Raw genomic sequence first — 20,251 nt, forward strand, 5'->3', positions numbered from 1 at the left:
GTGTTTTGGTCGTTTTTAAGCAGCTTTTCTGTATTTTACATAAATAATAAACAGTTTATGCTTCTCTTTATTGTTTGCAGGCATTAAATTGTTTAAAAATAGTGATACTTGGGACATTTCTGTGGGTTTTGGTTATTTTTAATCAGTTTTTTTCTATATTTTACTTAAACATATGACAATTTAAGCCTCTCTTTACTGTTTGGAGGTGTCAAAATTGTCCAGTAAGTGACACTTGGGACATTTCTTGAATAAAAACTGGGACAAATCAGTGGCTTTGGGTAAATCTGCTGGGACAGGGGACACCGAGCTCAAAACTGGGACTATCCCGGTTCAACAGAGACGTATTTCAATATTTCCAAAGTGATTACTCTTCCTTGTCCCCATTTCTCAAACGGGACTAGTGAGTCGTCGTTGTTGTCCCGAGATGATCTTCGGCTCTGTGCGTGATCGGCGCTGCGTGCGTGCGTGCGTGCGCGTGTGCTTTTGACCCGTAGTTAAATTCTTGTCCCGTCAGCACTTTGGAGTCGATAAAACTCTCGTGCGGCCCTGGGTCTGCCTCTTGCGCGCGCCCAGACTCCTCTCGAGCTCCGTCCAAGCCTCCGCCATGACCACCGCCGCACAGCCCATCTTCTCCAAGGGGGAGGACTGCAAGGCCGCCTGGCACGATGCGAGCGCCGGCTACAACGAGGCCGACACGCACCTGGAGATCATGGGCAAACCCGTGATGGAGCGCTGGGAGACTCCGTACATGCACTCGCTGGCCACCGTCGCCGCGTCCAAAGGTAACTCCAAGCAAGCGCGGGTTCCATTATCGGACACTGGACCGCTTTTTCACGAGCTGTCCGATAATGGAATCATGTCTTTACGGATTACGCATGGAGTTTTTGCGTAATATTTGGGTTTTTTGAGAGTTTAAATAGCAAGTTAAGCTCTTTTTCTTAATTTATTCAAACAAAAAGCTCAGTGCAGATATTAGATCAGAATATAAACATAATTCTTCTTCGTAAATCTGCTCCTGTTGTATGAGCACAGTTGTCAAAAGCTTGGATTATGAGATCATTTATGCAATCACTGGCGTTCAAAACAAAATAAACAGTGCATATTTTTGGGATAGTCACGTTTAAGAACTGGTGAAGAAATTGCTCGAATATGTTGTGAAGAAATTGCTGTAATATGTTAATAAGAAGTTGAATAAATTTTATGCATTGGTTTATTTTCATTCATTCTACAGTTGTGTCCTACAAAGAAAACATATGCTCTGTTTCCCAGCATGTTTCACTCTTTTTAGTCGCTTATTTATGTTCTGTTCAAACTCTGTGCAGTAGTTTTTCAGGTTGAACTGCTCCTTCTTGGGTTTGTGGTTTTAAATAGAACAAATCAAAAGTAGATTAGTGGAGTTTCCCGAGCACGTGCTGTTATCAGAGTTGTAGTAGGCGACGTGTAGTAGGAGACACGTGCACGCTCCTCTCTCTCGGTGTGTGTGTGTGTGTGTGTGTGTGTGTGTGTACGTGTGAGGCTGTGGTGTGACTCTCTGCAGCTGTCGGCTCCACTCACCACACCGAGCCAAAATCCTGCAGAGAAACAGCTCGTCTGCCGCTTTGAAAACAGACACGGACACACCCCAGAGACAAGTGTGTACGAACATGCACCCTAAGAAGACTAGAGTGTACGAACATGCACCCTAGAGACAAATGTGTGACAACATGCACTCCAGGAAGGCAAGAGTGTATGAACATGCATCCTAAGAGACAAGTGTGTATGTAGATGCACCCTAGGAGACAAGTGTGTGAGGCAAGAGTGTACAAACATGCACCATAAGAGAAAAAATTGTACAAACATGCACCTAGGAGGCTAGAGTGTAGAAATATGCACCTTAAGAAGAAAAGAGTGTACAAACATGCACCCTAGGAAGACAAGAGTGTACGAACATGCACACTAAGAGACAAAAGTGTAGAAACATGCACCCTAGGAAGACTACTGTGTATGAACATGCACCCTAGGAAGACAGGAGTGTACAAATATGCACCCTAGGAAGACAAGAGTGTACAACATGCACCCTAGGAAGACAAGAGTGTACAAATATGCACCCTAGGAAGACAAGAGTGTATGAATTGCACCCTAGGAAGACAAGAGTGTACAAACATGCACCCTAGGAAGACTAGTGTGTACAAACATGCACCCTAGGAGACACTAGTGTGTACGAACATGCACCCTAGGAAGACTAGTGTGTACGAACATGCACCCTAGGAAGTGAGAAAATACAAACATGCACCCTAGGAGACAAGTGTGTGTACAAACATGCACCCTAGGAAGACTAGTGTAGGAAGACTAGTGTGTACGAACATGCACCCTTAGGAAGACTAGTGTGTACGAACATGCACCCTAGGAAGACTAGTGTGTACAAACATGCACCCTAGGAGGATAAGTGTGTACAAATATGCACCCAAAAAGACAAGTGTGTGAGACAAGAGTGTACGAACATGCGCCCTAAGAGACAAGAGTGTATGAGCATGCATCCTAGAAGACAAATGTGTGACAACATACACTCTAGGAAGGCAAGTGTGTATGAAAATGTACCTCAGAGACAAGTGTGTGTACGAACATGCAACCTAGGAAGACTAGTGTGTACAAACATGCACACTAAGAAGACTACTGTTTACAAACATGCACTCTAGGAGATGAGAAAGTACGAACATGCACCCTAGGAAGACAAGTGTGTGTACGACCATGCACCCTAGGAAGACTAGTGTGTACGAACATGCACCCTTGGAAGACTAGTGTGTACCAACATGCACCCTAGGAAGACTAATGTGTATGAACCTGCAGCCTTGCATCAATAATAGACCACAGTTCAGGAGGAAGGTTTAGGATCTTAAACTTAAAAGGCGCCATCACCCTCCTCCTCCACCTGGGACCACCGCAGAGGTGTGGTCAGAGCGCAGGGTCCTGATTGGACGGTGGGGCGATGGGCATGTGTAGATGTACTGGAGATGGAGCTGCCAAAGTCTTGGGCAGAGGGGCTGGTTCAGTCCAGTTCAGAGTGAAGTAAAATAATCCATCCTGGAGCTGTGTGGGAGGAGAGCACCCTTATAAGAACATGTACTCTACAGGACACAGTGGGAGACCTCGGGCACCCTTAAAGGTTCACACGAGGCAAGTGTGTAAGAACAACGCCTACATGCACCTACAACACCAGCACCCACAACACCAGCACCCACAACACCAGCACCTACAACACCAGCACCAGACACCACACACACACACACACCACAGACACCAGCACCCACACAAGCACCCACACCAGCACCCAGACACCACAGCACACACCACACCACACACCACGACACCAGCACCACACCAGACACCAGCACCTCAGCACACGACACCAGCACCACGACACCAGACACCACACCACGACACCAGCACCCACGACACCAGCACAACACCAGCACAACACCAGCACCTACAACACCAGCACCTACAGACACCAGCACCTACAACACCAGCACCCACGACACCAGCACCTACGACACCAGCACCCACGACACCAGCACCAGCACCAGACACCAGCACCCACGACACCAGCACCCACGACACCAGCACCCACGACACCAGCACCCACGACACCAGCACCACAGACACCAGCACCCACGACACCAGCACCTACAACACCAGCACCTACGACACCAGCACCTACGACACCAGCACCCACAACACCAGCACCCACGACACCAGCACCCACGACACCAGCACCAACACCAGCACCCACAACCAGTGTTGGGGAGTAACAGATTACATGTACCGGAGTTATGTAATCAGAGTACAAATGATGAGTAACTGTATTCAGTTACAGTTACTGTTTCAGTGAGTGGTAATTGGATTACAGTTACTTTGTTGAAATAAATGGATTACACAGAGGGATTTTACTGTTTTCACACTTTAGGCTATATCCCCCCTTTTTTTTTCTCTCAGTAATTCCACTCATTGCCGGAAAATAAACCAGGTCTAAACCAGGACTAAACTAAACCAGGACTAAACTCTAAACAGGACTAAAAGACTAAACCAGGTCTAAACAGGACTAAAACAGGAAACTAGGACTAAAACCAGGTCTAAACTAGATCTAAATCAGGACTAAAACCAGGACTAAAACCAGGACTAAACCAGGACTAAAACAAGACTAAAACAGGACTAAAACAGGTTTAAACCAGGACTAAACTAGGACTAAACCAGATCTAAACCAGGTCTGAAACAGGTCTAAAACCAAGTCTAAACCAGGACTAAAACCAGGACTAACCAGGACTAAATCAGGTTTTAACAGGATTTAACAGGATTTAACAGGACTAAACTATCAATAATATTTTTAATTTGGTTCAGTAAAGTCTGGGCTTTTTATTTTCTTTTAGCAACAAAACTTCTTATGTTACGATTTCCTCGTCTTTGTTTCTCTACAGCAAATCAAGTAATCCAAAGTAATCAGATTACATTACTCACTTTAAGTAATTTACTGGATTACGTTACAAACTACATTTTGGGGTATGTAATCTGTAATCTGTAGGGGATTACATTTTAAAAGTCACCTTCCCAACACATGCACCTACAACACTGGTCGTACGTACATAGCAGCAGTGTGGAGAGGGAACATGCACCTTCAGACCGAGTGCAAATCAACAGGCTCCACACAAACGGCTGCAGGACACTTTACATCCTGGGCCTTATACACTGACAGTTTTCTCTTTACTGACAGAGCTTTAGTTTTCTGCATAATTTTCATAATTTCTCACACGCGGAGCTGTGTGCAGAACATTTACTCGGCTTTATGCTGTTATATAGTACAGCTGGAGCTGAAATGCCAAGTCTATTTATAAGCTTCTCAAGAAAATAAATGCAACTGACCTTTTCTAGTGCTGTGGCCGTCCAGCAGGGCCGCTCCCGGGGCCCTGTGTTCTATGTTCTCAGGGGCCCGTAGTTTTCACGATACAGTCCTAAAGATATAAACTATCTTCTGACAAGAATAAGCAAACGACAGGCATTGTTCTGTTCTTCTCTCACAACAAAAGTCAATTTACCTCTGACACTTTCATTGAGAGGATATACACAATAGGGACGGGCATTCGATGAAATTTTCTTAATCGATCGTCGGAAGAATTAACGATCGATTATCGATTAATCATTAACGTTTTTATATTAAAATGATCATCATTATTATTACTATCTGCACTACTAATCTGCATAAATAAATTCAACTTTACGACATATAAACCGTAACGACTCTAGAGCCACATCAGCTGTTTGACATTATAATGTGTTTAATTCAGTTTTGTTCAAATCTCACAGAAACAAAACTTAAAACCACATCGATAATTTGCAAAAACTAAGTGAAGATAAAACTCCAGCTCTTGTGTCGCTGATGTGGTTCAATTTCTGTTGGATTAAAAGACATGACTCAGGTGAATACAGGTTAGTGTGACCAGATTTGTGTTTGTCAAAACCAGGACAGCGTACGGGGGGAGGGGGGCGGGGCCTCGTCATCCACATTGAGCGACTCTCACCTGGTAAAACTTTTTCCCACTGGACACAGAAACATATGTGCTGCTTTATACACTGTGCACATGGACTCACACTTGTCCCAACGCAACGGAAAGTGTGGAATTTCTTGTACAAATCATCGTTAAATCCACATTTGTGCTTCGGTTCGTTACAGACTGACCCACTGTTTGTGTCTCGCTCCTTCTGATGCAGAGACACATGTACACACCTGTTTGGTCACGATACACACAGCAAACTACATTCGGTTTGTCGATTAAAATTAACGTAATCGATGAAATTCTTAATGATCAATTATCGATTAATCATGCCCATCCCTAATACACAACCAGTCCCTTATGTAGAACATGTCCGTTTAAAGTTGAAAGCGGATCTATTCTGAAAGTAAAAGTACATGCCATTTGTTCTGTACTTTCTTTGCTCTTCAATTTTATTTCCTTAATCGGTGATAAACGAAGGATTCTTACAGCATCACGTAATTTAGTCCAAACGTTTTAATGCTCTGCTCTAGTGCGACGTCGTGAAGTCTTTTTAGATGAATACTGTGATTTAAAATGTTGAAATTATAACAGAATGATGCAGGAGTGTCATAGATTATAACTACAGAGCACAAGCTCAGTATGTGTTCTTTAAAGGTTGTATGGAGGATTTTTTTTAGTTTCAAACTGTCAGTGAAAGTTTAAAATACCATTACAGAGACGCAGCAGCTTTGTAATTATGATGACCAAAAAAAAAAAGAACGAAAATCTATCAACTGTGGACGTGTTGAGGCCAGATAAACATCAGCCAATAGAAAACGAGGCTCCCTCATTTTCTATTGGCTGTTGGTTGTCAATCAAACTCCCTAGTGTAACTGACTCGTCGGAGCGCGGGATTACGTGGTTTACGCAGCGGTTCTTAGAGGCATTTTCGAACTGTCGCTTCCTCGCATTTCGCACAAAGTTTGTCGCGACGGCGGACGAGAATCCACGACCGGTTCGCCGCAAAAGAAAGTCCGTTTTTGAGGTCGCTGAAAGAAGAAGAGAAGAGGAAAAGGAGCAAAGCCAAACTGAGGTGATTCTTGGAGATCTCGTCCAGCGATGGCGCGACCGAAGCAGGACGAAGGGTCTAAAAACTGACGCGTCGGTCGCTGAATTACTTCTACACAGGAAACTTCAACAGTAATTCTGAACGCGCACAAGGACTGTCGCTGTATTTCTCTTCCCTTAAAAAAATCCTCTATACAACCTTTAAGTGATACTTTGTGAGAATCGTAGGCTTGGTCGATACTGCTTTGCCTCGAGGTGGAGAGTTCGATTATATGAGGCTTGCAACTACTAGGGCCGGGTATCGTTAAGAAGTTACCGATACAATACATATCTCGATACATAGGCCACGATACGATACGCTTTTCTATACAGTGAGCTTTCCATTTAATACGATTCGATACAATATATTTCACATCAATCCGATACGGTACAGTGTAAAAGAGGCTAAACGATGCCTCTAATACTAAAAGTCCACTAAGTTTGTGAAAAACATCCATTTTACTCAATAAGATAAGATTTGCCTTTATTAGTCCCACAGTGGGGAAATTCCAGTGTTGCAACGCACAATTTCAGAACAGCAGGAAAAGGCAACACAGATAATAAATAATAGCTTAAAATAATTTAAAAATAGACTTAAAAATAATTGGCAATACAGTGAAAATGTCAACACAACTGCAGCTCTTACACAAACTAATTTAGTGAAAATATACCTAAAATACTCTTGACGATATATCGATACAGCAGCCCACAAAATCGATACTGTATCAGCACATTAAACGATACGATATATTGATATTTTTGCACACCCCTAGCAACTACCGATTGCATTAAAGATTTTTTTTTCTTTTACTCTGTTGTTCAGTTAAAACGAAGACGGCAGATTGTTATTGTCAGTCTATTCTAAACATGTGACTCGTGAAAGGGTCTAATCCGATTAAAAGGTCGTTCTAGCTTCACTTCTGTTGTGAAATTTGCTGTGGTAACTTGGAGGTTGCAGATTTGCGGACCTGGTTTATACTTAACTCATGCCGTCTGTCAGTGTAACTCGACAAAAGTGACATTATTCATTGACAATAGTCTCAGAAAGCGGGAGAACTTTAAGCCACAAGGGGCAGTTTTCTGGGAGAGTTTAGAGTTTTCTATGAGAAGGTTCAACGTTTGTGGATCAGAAGTTTGGAGATTTCGTTCAAAAACAGTGAATCTTCCATAGAGGTGAAGAGGCGCCTGCTCAACATCTTAAAAATCCACGTATCCAGGGTCGGGTCTTGGGGTCATGACCCAGAGCTCATGACCAGAGGTGAGGGGAGGAACAGACTGACGGTAAATCGAGACTCAGCTCCTCTTCACCACAACCGTCCGATACAGCCAGTGTTGGGGAGTAACAGATTACATGTACCAGAGTTATGTAATCAGAGTACAAATGATGAGTAACTGTATTCAGTTACAGTTACTGTTTCAGTGAGTGGGAATTGGATTACAGTTACTTTGTTGAAATAAATGGATTACACGGCGGGATTTTCCTGTTTTCACATTTTGGGCTGTATCCCCCTTTTGTTATTTTATTTTTTTCGGTAATTCCACTCGTTGCTGGAAACTAAACCAGGTCTAAACTAGATTTTAACTAGAGCTAAACTAGAGATAAACTAGGTCTAAAACCAGGACAAAACCAGGACTAAAACCAGGAGGCTAGTTTAGACTGGTTTAGACCTGGTTTAGTTTACCTGGTTTAGACCTGGTTTAGACCTGGTTTAGACCTAGACCTGGTTTAGTTTCTCTAGTTTAGATCTAGTTTAAGACCTGGTTTAGATCTGGTTTAGTTTAGACCTTGGGTTTAGTCTAGTTTAGACCTGGTTTAGACCTGGTTTAGAGTTTCTGGTTTTTTAGTTTAGACCTTGGTTTAGACCTGGTTTAGACCTGGTTTAGACCTGGTTTAGACCTGGGTTTTAGTCTTGGTTTAGACCTGGTTTAGATCTGGTTTTAGTCTTGGTTTAGATCTAGTGTAGACTTGAGCTATATCCCCCCCAAAAAAAAGGTAGGGATATGGCTCAAAATGTGAAAACAGTAAAATCCTGTCTGTGTAATCCATTTATTTCAACAAAGTAACTGTAATCCAATTACCACTCACTGAAACTGTAACTGTAACTGAATACAGTTACTCATCAATTGTACTCTGATTACGTAATCCCAGTTACATGTAATCCATTACTCCCCAGCACTGTTGATATATGTTTTAATTGTTTATTTTTACATTTTATTTATTACTTTTCCTGTACATTAAGCTTTCATGTCTTGTTACTATGTGTGTGTTTTTGTTTCTGTGAGTAAAAAAGATTGAGATATTGTTTTCACATTGAGACACAGACAGAACCTGCAGACTGGACTGGTTGTGATGCTCGTCGGTGTGTGTGCAGGTGGGCGTGTCCTGGAGATCGGCTTCGGCATGGCCATCGCCGCCACCAAAGTGGAGTCGTTCCCCATCGAGGAGCACTGGATCATCGAGTGTAACGACGGAGTGTTCGCCCGCCTGGAGAACTGGGCCAAGTCACAGCCGCACAAGGTACGAGGCTCCGGGGTCCGACACGCCGGTCCAGAGACGTGTTTGTTTGATTGAGATGGGCCAGATTTACGCAGATGAGAACTTGTGAATGTACTAAAAGAACGATGGAGCACAGGAGAGCGTCAGAGGAGAGGGTCAGAGGAGAGGGTCAGAGGAGAGGGTCAGAGGAGAGGGTCAGAGGAGAGGTCAGAGGAGAGGGTCAGAGGAGAGGGTCAGAGGAGAGGGTCAGGAGGAGAGCGTCAGAGGAGAGGTCAGAGGAGAGGGTCAGAGGAGAGCGTCAGAGAAGCGTAGGGGAGGTCAAATGGAGCAGAGGAACAGGGGAGAAGGTCAGAGGAACAGAAGCGAGAGTCAGAGGAACAGAGGAGCAGAGGAGAAGGTCAGATGGAGCAGAGGACCAAAGGAGGTCAAATGGAGCAAAGGACAAGAGGAGAAGGTCAGAGGAACAGAGAAGAGGGTCAGATGGAACAGACGAGCTCATCAGAGGAGCAGAGGGTCAGATGGAGCAGAGGAACAGAGGAGAAGGTCAGAGAAGTCGTAGAGAAGGTCAGATGGAGCAAAAGAGAGGTTCAGATGGAGCACAGGAGATGGTCAGACTGAGCAGATGCAGAGGAGAGGTCAGATGGAGCAGAGGAGCAGAGGAGAAGGTCAGAGGAACAGAGAAGAGCATCAAAGGAGCAGAGGAGAAGCGGAGAGGGTCAGAGGAGCAAAGGAATGGAGGAGCAGAGGAGCGGGTTAGAGGAGAGGAAAAGGTCAGGAACAGAGGAGAACATCAGAAGAACAGAGGAACAGAGGAGCAGAGGAGAAGCTCAGAGGAACAGAGAAGAGCATCAGACCGAACAGGGGTAAAAAAGAAACAACCAAAACAAAAAAAGTCACATTTTGTTCATTTTTTTTCCCATTGTCCACTTACATCTAAATTCCATCCGCACAAAGACGAGATGATCCACATTTTGGTCTCTCAGTGATCTTCTTCTTCTTCTTCTTCTTCTTCTTCTTCTGCCGCAGGTGGTCCCTCTTAAAGGTCTCTGGGAGGAGGTCGTCCCCACGCTGCCAGACAACCACTTCGACGGTACGAACCAGATCTCCACACGCACCGATTCTTCTCCACAAAACATCAGAACAGAGGAGGAAGTACAGATAAGGAAAAACATCACATTAAAAATCTGCTTCCACTTAGAGCTGAGTATCGTTAAGAACTCGCCGATACGATACGATACAGATCTCGATACAGATACGTGCACTTTCGATTCAGTAAGATTCGATATATTTCAGGCAAGGAAAGTTTATTTGTACCGCACAGTTCGTACACAAAGTCATTCAAAGTGCTTTACGGAATAAGAAATACATTAAAATCACAATAAAAACAAATCAAAACATAAATAATCGTCGTAAAATTAAAATTGGAGAGAAGAGTGAGGAATGAAAAATGAAAAACCTTTTAGTCAAACGCAGATAAATGCAAGATTGAACCGTTTTGACTCTGGATTTAAACAGTCAGAGTAAAATCTGTCTCGTATCTAAAGAAAAAACTGTTCCAGGTTGTAGCTGCAAGAATCTGAAAAACGCTGAAATCGTAAATGATTCGATACGATTCTGTGAAAAACAAAGGCAAAATCGTGGCTGTGATATTAAAACTCTGCTACGTCCACTAAGTTTGTGCGAAGTTAAAATGAAAAACACAAATTTTACTCGTCAAAACAGTGAAAATGTCAACACAACTGCAGCTTTTACACGAAATAATTTAGTAAAATACACTTAAAAATACTCTTGCCGATATATCGAACCAGCAGTCCATGATATATCGATATTTAAATATTTTTGCACAAACCCGCTTCCAGTACAGATGATTCAACGACTGATGTCAGAAATAAGAAATTAATCAGGTCTAAACCAGGACTAAACCGGGACTAAACCAGGTCTAAACCAGGTCTAAACCAGGTCTAAACCAGGACTAAACTGGGACTGAACCAGTTTTTAAAACAAGACTAAACCAGGACTAAACCAGGACTAACCAGGACTGAACCAGTTTTTAAACAAGACTAAACCAGGACTAAACCAGTTTTTAAACAAGACTAAACCAGGACTAAACCAGGACTAAACCAGTTTTTAAACAAGACTAAACCAGGACTAAACCAGTATTTTAACAAGACTAAACCAGGACTAAACCGGGACTAAACCAGGACTGAACCAGGACTAAACCAGGACTAAACCGGGACTAAACCGGGACTGAACCAGTTTTTAAACAAGACTAAACCAGGACTAAACCAGGACTAAACCAGGACTAAACCAGGACTTAACCAGGACTGAACCAGTTTTTAAACAAGACTAAACCAGGACTAAACCGGGACTAAACCAGGACTAAACCAGGACTGAACCAGGACTTAACCAGGACTGAACCAGTTTTTAAACAAGACTAAACCGGGACTAAACCGGGACTAAACCGGGACTAAACGGGACTAAACCAGGACTAAACCAGGACTAAAGGACTAAACAAGGACTGAACCAGGACTGAACCAGGACTGAACCAGTTTTTAAACAAGACTAAACCAGGACTAAACCAGTTTTTAAACAAGACTAAACCAGGACTAAACCAGTTTTTAAACAAGACTAAACCAGGACTAAACCGGGACTAAACCGGGACTAAACCAGGACTGAACCAGACTAAACCAGGACTAAACCAGGACTAAACCGGGACTAAACCAGGACTGAACCAGTTTTTAAACAAGACTAAACCAGGACTAAACCAGGACTAAACCAGGACTTAACCAGGACTGAACCAGTTTTTAAACAAGTCTAAACCAGGACTAAACCAGGACTAAACCGGGACTAAACCAGGACTAAAACAGGACTAAAAACCAGGACTGAACCAGGACTGAACCATTTTTTAAACAAGACTAAACCGGGACTAAACCGGGACTAAACGGGACTTAAACCGGGACTAAACCAGGACTAAACCAGGACTAAACAAGGACTAAACAAGGACTAAACCAAGGACTGAACCAGGACTGAACCAGGACTGAACCAGTTTTTAAACCAGGACTAAACCAGGAAACTAAACCAGTTTTAAACCAGTACTGAACCAGGACTAAACTAGGAATAAATCAGGACTGAATCAGGACTAAACCAGTTCTAAACCAGGACTGATCCAGGTCTGAACCATCTGCGCCCGTGACCTTTTTCATCTTTGTCTCTTGATTAAACTGTTAATCATTGGTGACATTGTCAGTGTCTGATAACTGTGAACAATGGATAAAGTCATAAATATTTACAACTTTAATCAAATACTTTTACTTGTAGTATATGGTAAAATACACCAAAAAATAAAAGTCCACTAAGTCTGTGCAAAGTGAATATGAAAAACATTAATTTTACTCGTCAAAACAGTGAAAATGTCAACACAATTGTCACTGTTACACAAAATAATTTAATAAAATAAACCAATAAATCCTCTTGGTGATATATCGATACAGCAGCCCACGATATCGATACTGTATCATCACATTAAACGATACGATATATTTATATTTTGACTTGCCACCTTTACATACTGTTGTCATTCCTTGGGCCACTACTTGTACTTGAATATTTTGAAGTAATGATTCTACTATTGTATATGTATAGTGTAAATGTTTTCCAGTACGAGTTGTGAAAACTAAAACGTCCATTTGTTGCAGGAATCCTGTACGACACCTACCCCCTGTCAGAAGACAAGTGGCACACGCATCAGTTTGACTTCATCAAGGTAACAGTCCCAAGATGGCCGCCTCATCTGGAGCAGTCAGTGTAGTGTGTCTGTGCGTCTGATTCTGTGTGAAAGCTGCAGTCCCTGTAGTTTAGATCTCATCACCGGCGCTGTTTAAGTTTGACATCTTTTCTTGACACTTTTTCTGTGTTTCCGTCATCTTTTTCTCTCTTTTTCTCTCTATTTCTCGCTCTCTGTTTGCTTCCGGGGCAAAGTAAAAGGTCACATGACTCATAAAAGTAAATTGTAGGGAAGCTGGCCAAAGTGGTCAAAGTAGGAGGCAGATGTCACAAAAAAAGGTGTCTTTACGCAGACAAAATTTATTTTAAATACAGACGTCTGGGGTTCGCCAACAAAAGTACAAATAGACAAAAAAATAAGTAACTCAAAGCAAAAACACCAAACACAGAAGAAGTCTCTCTCCAATTGGTGACACCTGCTTGTCTTTTTCACCTCCCCCCAGGTGAGTATCAGGTAACTCCCAAAGCAAAGCAAGTCCCCTTTCAAAATAAAAATGTTTAACATAAACTAACGTGAATTTAAAATGAGACAAAGGCCCACGTTGTCACTTAAATATTTCTGCAAACAAAATCTGTAAAAATGAATAACAGTGGTGTCTGACACATCTTAAAGGTTGTATGGAGGATTTTTTTTTTTAGGTTCAACTTGTCATTGAAAGTTTAAAATAACATTACAGAGACGCAGCAGCCTTGGAATTATGATGACCAAAAAAAAAAAGAATGAAAATCTATCAACTGTGGACGTAGTGAGTCCAGACAAACATCAGCCAATAGAAAACGAGGCTCCCTCTTTATCTATTGGCTGTTAGGTTGTCAATCAAACTCCTTACATTTCTAGTGTAACTGACTCTCGGCGCGCGGGGATGACGTGGTTTATGCGGCGGTTCTTAGAGGCTTTTTTTAAACTGTCGCTTCCTCGCAGTTCGCACAAAGTTTGTCGCGACGGCGGACGAGAATCCACGACCGGTTCGCCGCAAAAGAAAGTCGGTTTTTGAGGTCGCTGAAAGAAGAAGAGAAGGAGAAAAGGAGCGAAGACAAACTGAGGTGATTCTTGGAGATTCCTTCCAGCGACGGTGCGACTGAAGCAGACGAAGGGTCTAAAAACTGACGCGTCGGTTGTTAAATTATTTCAACAGTGATTCTGAACAGTCACTGGCTGTAAACAAGTGTGATTTCTAGAGTAAAGAGGCGGGAGGAGGAGATGTTTCTACTGAGGAGCTGTGGAGGAGGAAGGTGGAGTCACACAAGCACAACATTTGACAAAGGACTGTCGCTGTATTTCCTCTATACAACCTTTAATGTTTATTACCATGAAACAGCCATTATAACATCACCAAATTCTGGAAATGACTTACTACTTCCTGTGTTTGTACTTGTAGTTGTGCGTGAGTGTTGTTGTGTGTTAAAGTGAAGTTGTGTTGTTGTTGTTGTTGTTGTTGCAGGGTCACGCACACAGGCTGCTGAAGCCCGGGGGAGTCCTCACCTACTGTAACCTGACGTCCTGGGGAGAGCTGCTCAAGACCAAATACGACAACATCGAGAAGATGTTTGAGGTCAGTTTCCTCGTCAGGCGTCTTTTCGTTTTTCCGTTGGTTTAATTGCGTCGATATATCGGCGTTTCCACACCGATATCTTTTGTTTAGAATCTAGAGCAGGGGTCCCCAACCGCGCCTCGAAACCAGATCTAAAACCAAGAAGTAAACCAGGACTAAATCAGAACTAAACCAGGTCTAAACCAGGACTAAATCAGAACTAAACCAGGTCTAAACCAGGTCTTCTAAAACCAGGTCTAAAACCAGGTCTAAACCAGGTCTAAACCAGAAGTAAACCAGGACTAAAACAGGAACTAAACTAGGTCTAAACCAGAACTAAAACCAGGACTAAAACCAGGATTAAACCAGGTCTAAACTAGGTCTAAAACCAGAACTAAAACCAGGACTAAAACAGGACTAAAACCAGGACTAAAACAGGACTAAACTAGGTCTAAAACCAGAACTAAACCAGGACTAAAATGGAACTAAACTAGGTTTAAAACCAGGACTAAAACAGGACTAAACTAGGTCTAAACCAGGACTAAACTAGGTCTAAAACCAGAACTAAAACCAGGACTAAAACCAGGACTAAAACCAGGACTAAAACCAGGACTAAAACCAGGACTAAAACAGGACTAAACTAGGTTTAAAACCAGGACTAAAACCAGGACTAAACCAGGACTAAACTAGGTCTAAACCAGGACTAAACTAGGTCTAAACCAGGACTAAACTAGGTCTAAAACCAGAACTAAAACCAGGACTAAACCAGGACAAAAACCATTACTAAACCAGGACTAAAATGGAACTAAACTAGGTTTAAAACCAGGACTAAACCAGGATTTAACCAGTACTAAACCAGGACTAAACCAGGTCTAAAACCAGTACTAAACCAGGACTAAACCAGGTCTAAACCAGGTCTAATACCAAGTCTAATTTTATGTGTAAAACCAGGTCTAAACCGGGGCTAAACAGAACTAAAACCAGAACTAAACCACTGCCCGCCTCCTCCACAACATATTGTCGGCCATAAAACCAGCCCCTGGCTCAGATGTGGAGCCTCTACACAGAGACTCTCCACAGAGACACACTCACCCACAAACCTTTTACCTCAAACTCACAAGACGGCGGTGGAGTCACGTTTTCAGCCTTTATCTCTTGGCACAAAAGTGATCAAATAAAGCTTTTATTCAAATTCTTTACAAACAAAAAACAGATTTCGACCTCTATTTCCAATATTTAATTTAAAGTTTATTTCAAATAGCACCAATCAAAAAACAGTCATCGTGCCTATTTTAATTTTGATATTTTATTCCCTCTGGTTTGTTCTCCCTGGAAGTTCTGCTGTTAGAAGGACTTACCTGAAAAATCGTTACAATTTTGTGGACAAACATGTCACTTTTACTTTCGTGTCTTATGCCGGACGTACACAGTGCGATATTTTCGATGGTTTCACTCATCCCCAGCTCAAACTGTACGACCAAATCACAGCTCGTGGAACGATTTCAACAGTGTGAAATCCTCATGAGAGGCGACGACGACGATCAAACAGGTTTAATATTCGTGAGGTATTAATCGGTTCTCGTTTCCCCATGTTTACTACACGAAGAACGACACACGATTAAGTGAAAAGTCACGCTGATCCCAAAAACACGAGCCGCACGAGTGAAAAATCTGATCCAAAAAATGCCAAAAAACGCAGTGTACGACCGACTTTAGAAAATCTTTATTGAACTCTGTGAATTCAGTTGACATTGAATTCACAGACTGAATTCACTCGCGGCACCGAGCAGCAGAACGTCCGGGGCAAATAAACCTGAGAGAATAAAATATCAGAATTAAAAAAGACACTGAAACTGTTTTTTGATTGGTGTTATTTGAAATAAACTTTAAATTAAATATTGAAAAAGGAGGATAAAATCTGTTTTTTGTTTGACACTAAAACAGAAAAATTAAATAACTATAATGCGTGTATGAATCATTAATTTGTTTTTCAAAATAAAACCAAAAATAAGAAAACGAAAAAAACAACTATTTTATTCATTATTTGTCTCCAAAACCAAAATGAAAAAAAAAACAATAATGATTAATTTTTTCAGTTTTTGATTTTGTGTTTAAATGAAAAATGGAAAAAATGGTTCAGTCCTGGTTCAGTACCAGTCTGGTCCTGGTCTCAGTCCCGGTCTCAGTCCTAATCTGGTCCTGGTCTTAGACCTGATCACCTCACAGTCTACGCGGGAGCACGTCTGGGCCCATCCCAACACTTAATCCTGTTTTAGTCCCATTTCAGTCCCGTTTTAGTCCTGGTTTAGTCCTGGTTCAGTCCTGGTTCAGTCCTGTTTTAGTCCCGTTTTAGTCCCAGTTTAGTCCCATTTTAGTCCCGGTTTAGTCCCGTGTTAGTCCTGGTTCAGTCCTGGTTCAGTCCTGGTTCAGTCCCGTTTCAGTCCTGGTTTAGTCCTCGTTCAGTCCCGTTTTAGTCCCGGTTTAGTCCCAGTTTAGTCCCATTTTAGTCCCATTTTAGTCCCGGTTTAGTCCCATTTTAGTCCTGGTTTAGTCCTGTTTTAGTCCCCGTTTAGTCCTGTTTTAGTCCCGGTTTAGTCCTGTTTTAGTCTCATTTTAGTCCCGTTTTAATCCCGTTTTAGTCCCAGTTTAGTCCCATTTTAGTCCCGGTTTAATCCCATTTTAGTCCCGGTTTAGTCCCATTTTAGTCCCGGTTTAGTCCCGGTTTAGTCCCGGTTTAGTCCTGGTTTAGTCCCGGTTTAGTCCTGTTTTAGTCCTGTTTTAGTCTCGTTTTAGTCTCGTTTTAGTCCCGTTTTAGTCCCGTTTTAGTCCCGGTTTAGTCCCATTTTAGTCCCGGTTTAGTCCCATTTTAGTCCCGGTTTAGTCCTGTTTTAGTCTCGTTTTAGTCTCATTTTAGTCCCGTTTTAGTCCCGTTTAATCCTGGTTTAGTTCTTTATCCGTTTTTTTTTTTTTTTTTTTTTCATTTAAACACAAAATCTGAAAATTGAAAAAAAAACTGAAAAAAAAAATCATTATCTGTTTTTTCATTTTGGTTTTGGAGACAAATAATGAAGAAAATAGTTGTTTTTTTTTGGTTTTATTTTGAAAAACGAATGATACATGGATTAACAGTTTTCCCATTTCATTATTTTTCGTTCTTGACTGAAATTCAAAAGAACGACTGGTACGTTTTATACTCTTTATCAGCTTTAGTAATACTCTCCTTTTGATAATAATCGTCTCCATCATTTATGAAACGGTTATCAAATCAGTTTACAGAGTTCACGCGCACACACACTCTTCACACTCCTCTGGTTAATCTTCAAACGCGTCCGATAAAAACTTCCGACCCCCCGACCTTCTGTCAATGATTCCAGGAGACGCAGGTGCCCCACCTGATCGAGGCCGGCTTCAAGAAGGAGAACATGTCCACCGGCACCATGGACATCGTGCCCCCGACCGAGTGCAAGTACTACGCCTTCAACAAGATGATCACGCCCACCGTCGTCAAGCAGTGAGAGGACGAAGACATTTTGTACAGCGCACACACTCCCCCCGCCCCCGGCCCCGCACGTCTGTTAACAATAAAACCCGTCCAAATCCATACAAACGTGTCTTTTTATTTATTTTTCTTATGTTGTAGTAGTACCTTTTTAGAAGTAATATTGGAACAAGCTCAATCAGAAATAGAAACCTGGTCCCCATGAGGCATCGGTGGGTCAGTTCATCACCACAGAAGCAGTTTGAGGAGTCCAGCCCGTTTTACATGATCGTTATATCCACAATGTAATGTGTCTCGCCGAAAATGTCATTTTTCATGAGTTGCGTACATGTTAGTTCTGTGACTGTAGATCAGTGTGTTGTTATAATTACTGATTATCTGGAAAACTATTCATATTTGACAACACAAACGCATAGAATTATAAATGGATCATAATTTTTCTGAGATTTTGAGACACTCCCGTCGCTCGAGCTCGATCCTTCGCGGAGTTATGACCAAAAATGTATATTTGACCTTCAAGTGACCTTGACCGGTTTCAACCTGTAACATCCAGTGGACCCCGGTTATGTGTGCGCCAACTTGTGTGACGATTGGGTGAATATTTTAGGCCGCAGATGGTTCAGAAATTGCCGAAATTGCCAAAATCCTGTATAATGGCGTGACCTTTCAATTGACCCGTGTGACCTCAAATGACCTTGGATCGTCACCAAAAAAATTTTGCGGCATCGGGCACGAGGGCTTGACCCACGTACCAAATTTGGTGACAATCAGTTCATAAATGCCAGAATTATCGCGGGTGGACCAACACAGACACACACAGGGTGAATACAAAACCTTCGGGGACCAGGTGATTTGTGGTTGTAGTAGGAGTAATGTTCCAGTGACCTTTAGATTTAGATTTTATTTGCACTTATACTCTGGAGCGATTGAAATGATTTTACTATAAGTCGCACCAGCCAAAAAAATGCATAATGAAAAAGAAAAAAACATATAAGTCACTCTTTTTGGGGGAAATATATTTTATAAATTCAGAGACCAGGAGCCGACATTTCCTGTGTAAAGTCAAGTTGTAGTAAAAACAATAGAAGAGAGAAGAACAGACTGTTAACGTCACATATGAACAGTTCTTCAGATAAACTATAACATAAACAACAGAACAGAACAAGTTTAACAAACTCTCCATCTCACTCCAAATCACTAAATCCATTCAATTCTTCATCCTCGGTGTCACTTCTGAACAACTCCTCGACCTCCGGAGGTAAACAGAGCGACGCTTCCTCTTCTGCGTCGCTGTCGTCAGACTCAGCATCAGTTCCAGTTAGAATTATTCGGGTCTTTCTGAATCCCGACAGGATGGTTTCGGTGTCGCTGAAGTCCAGGCTTTGTCCATCCATCCAGTGTCTTCAGGAAAGTTTCATGCTGCTTCCTCCTGGTCCCCGTGAAGCTGTGTTCTCCATCCTCGCTTTCCGTCAGTCCCTCACAAGTTCCTCGCTCACTCCTTATTTCTTATTTTATTTATTTGTAAAGGGACAGCAGCACATATTAACCCATTGACGCCGGATGCTGCCCAGCGCAGCGCTGAGTCCCCTGTCGGTGTCCGGATTGTCGTGGCGTAACAAAAATCCAAACACATGTACCATGACTGTGTAAAGTGCAACAGTTTGTGGCTGCAGACACACACACTGTGACATGCAGACATTTGACATACAGACGGACATTCAATGGGCCACGATAAAGAAGGTTTTTCTGGCAGTTTTGCGTCTCTCTATGGGAGTGAATGGAAGCGAGAGGAGGACACGCCCCCCATGCTTCCAGATGTGGCTCCGCCTTTACCAGTTACGTTGATCGCCAGACAATCCGGACACCGACAGGGGACTCAGCGCTGCGCAGCATCCGGCGTCAATGGGTTAATGAACATTTAAAAAATGTAAATATGTAAAGTTTATAGCCAACGTGGCTCATTTCCATCTTCAGTCCCTCAACAGGTTGATGTAAAATCATCTACAGGACAAAGGAAAAGTACAACAACAATCACACAAACGTACACAACACCACCAGCACACTCACTGTACACACAATTCATTTCAAACAGTTCACTCCAAACTTCCTTTCTGCTGCTCGATTTATGTTTTCAGCTGAATATTTCACGACTTGCAGCAGGACAGAGGCTCTTTCTGCAGGAGACATGCGCAGTAGAGCCAAGTGACAGTGGTACAGGAGGAACAGGAGCAGCAGATACTCACACACAAGACTAGAACCTCCACGCTTCACTCAAACATTTTAATATAGAAGTCGCAAGAAACACCCAAACCATGAAAAAAGTGTGACA

The 20,251-nt window shown here is 42.4% G+C and overlaps 1 protein-coding gene across 1 annotated transcript; it reads left to right on the plus strand.

Moving 5' to 3' along the window:
• Positions 1–481: 481 nt before the first annotated feature.
• Positions 482–18,030, plus strand: gamt (guanidinoacetate N-methyltransferase). Its single transcript, XM_020933017.2, has 6 exons — positions 482–782; positions 8,984–9,129; positions 10,135–10,198; positions 12,804–12,871; positions 14,334–14,444; positions 17,798–18,030. The coding sequence occupies exons 1-6, from the start codon at positions 605–607 to the stop codon at positions 17,936–17,938; spliced, it is 708 nt and encodes a 235-aa protein (XP_020788676.1). The 5' UTR covers positions 482–604; the 3' UTR covers positions 17,939–18,030.
• The last annotated feature ends 2,221 nt before the right edge of the window (positions 18,031–20,251 follow it).

The sequence above is a fragment of the Boleophthalmus pectinirostris genome, unplaced genomic scaffold, assembly GCF_026225935.1.
Source record: "Boleophthalmus pectinirostris isolate CB_2022bp ecotype Guang Dong unplaced genomic scaffold, ASM2622593v1 HiC_scaffold_7, whole genome shotgun sequence".
NCBI classification, from domain to species: domain Eukaryota; kingdom Metazoa; phylum Chordata; class Actinopteri; order Gobiiformes; family Gobiidae; genus Boleophthalmus; species Boleophthalmus pectinirostris.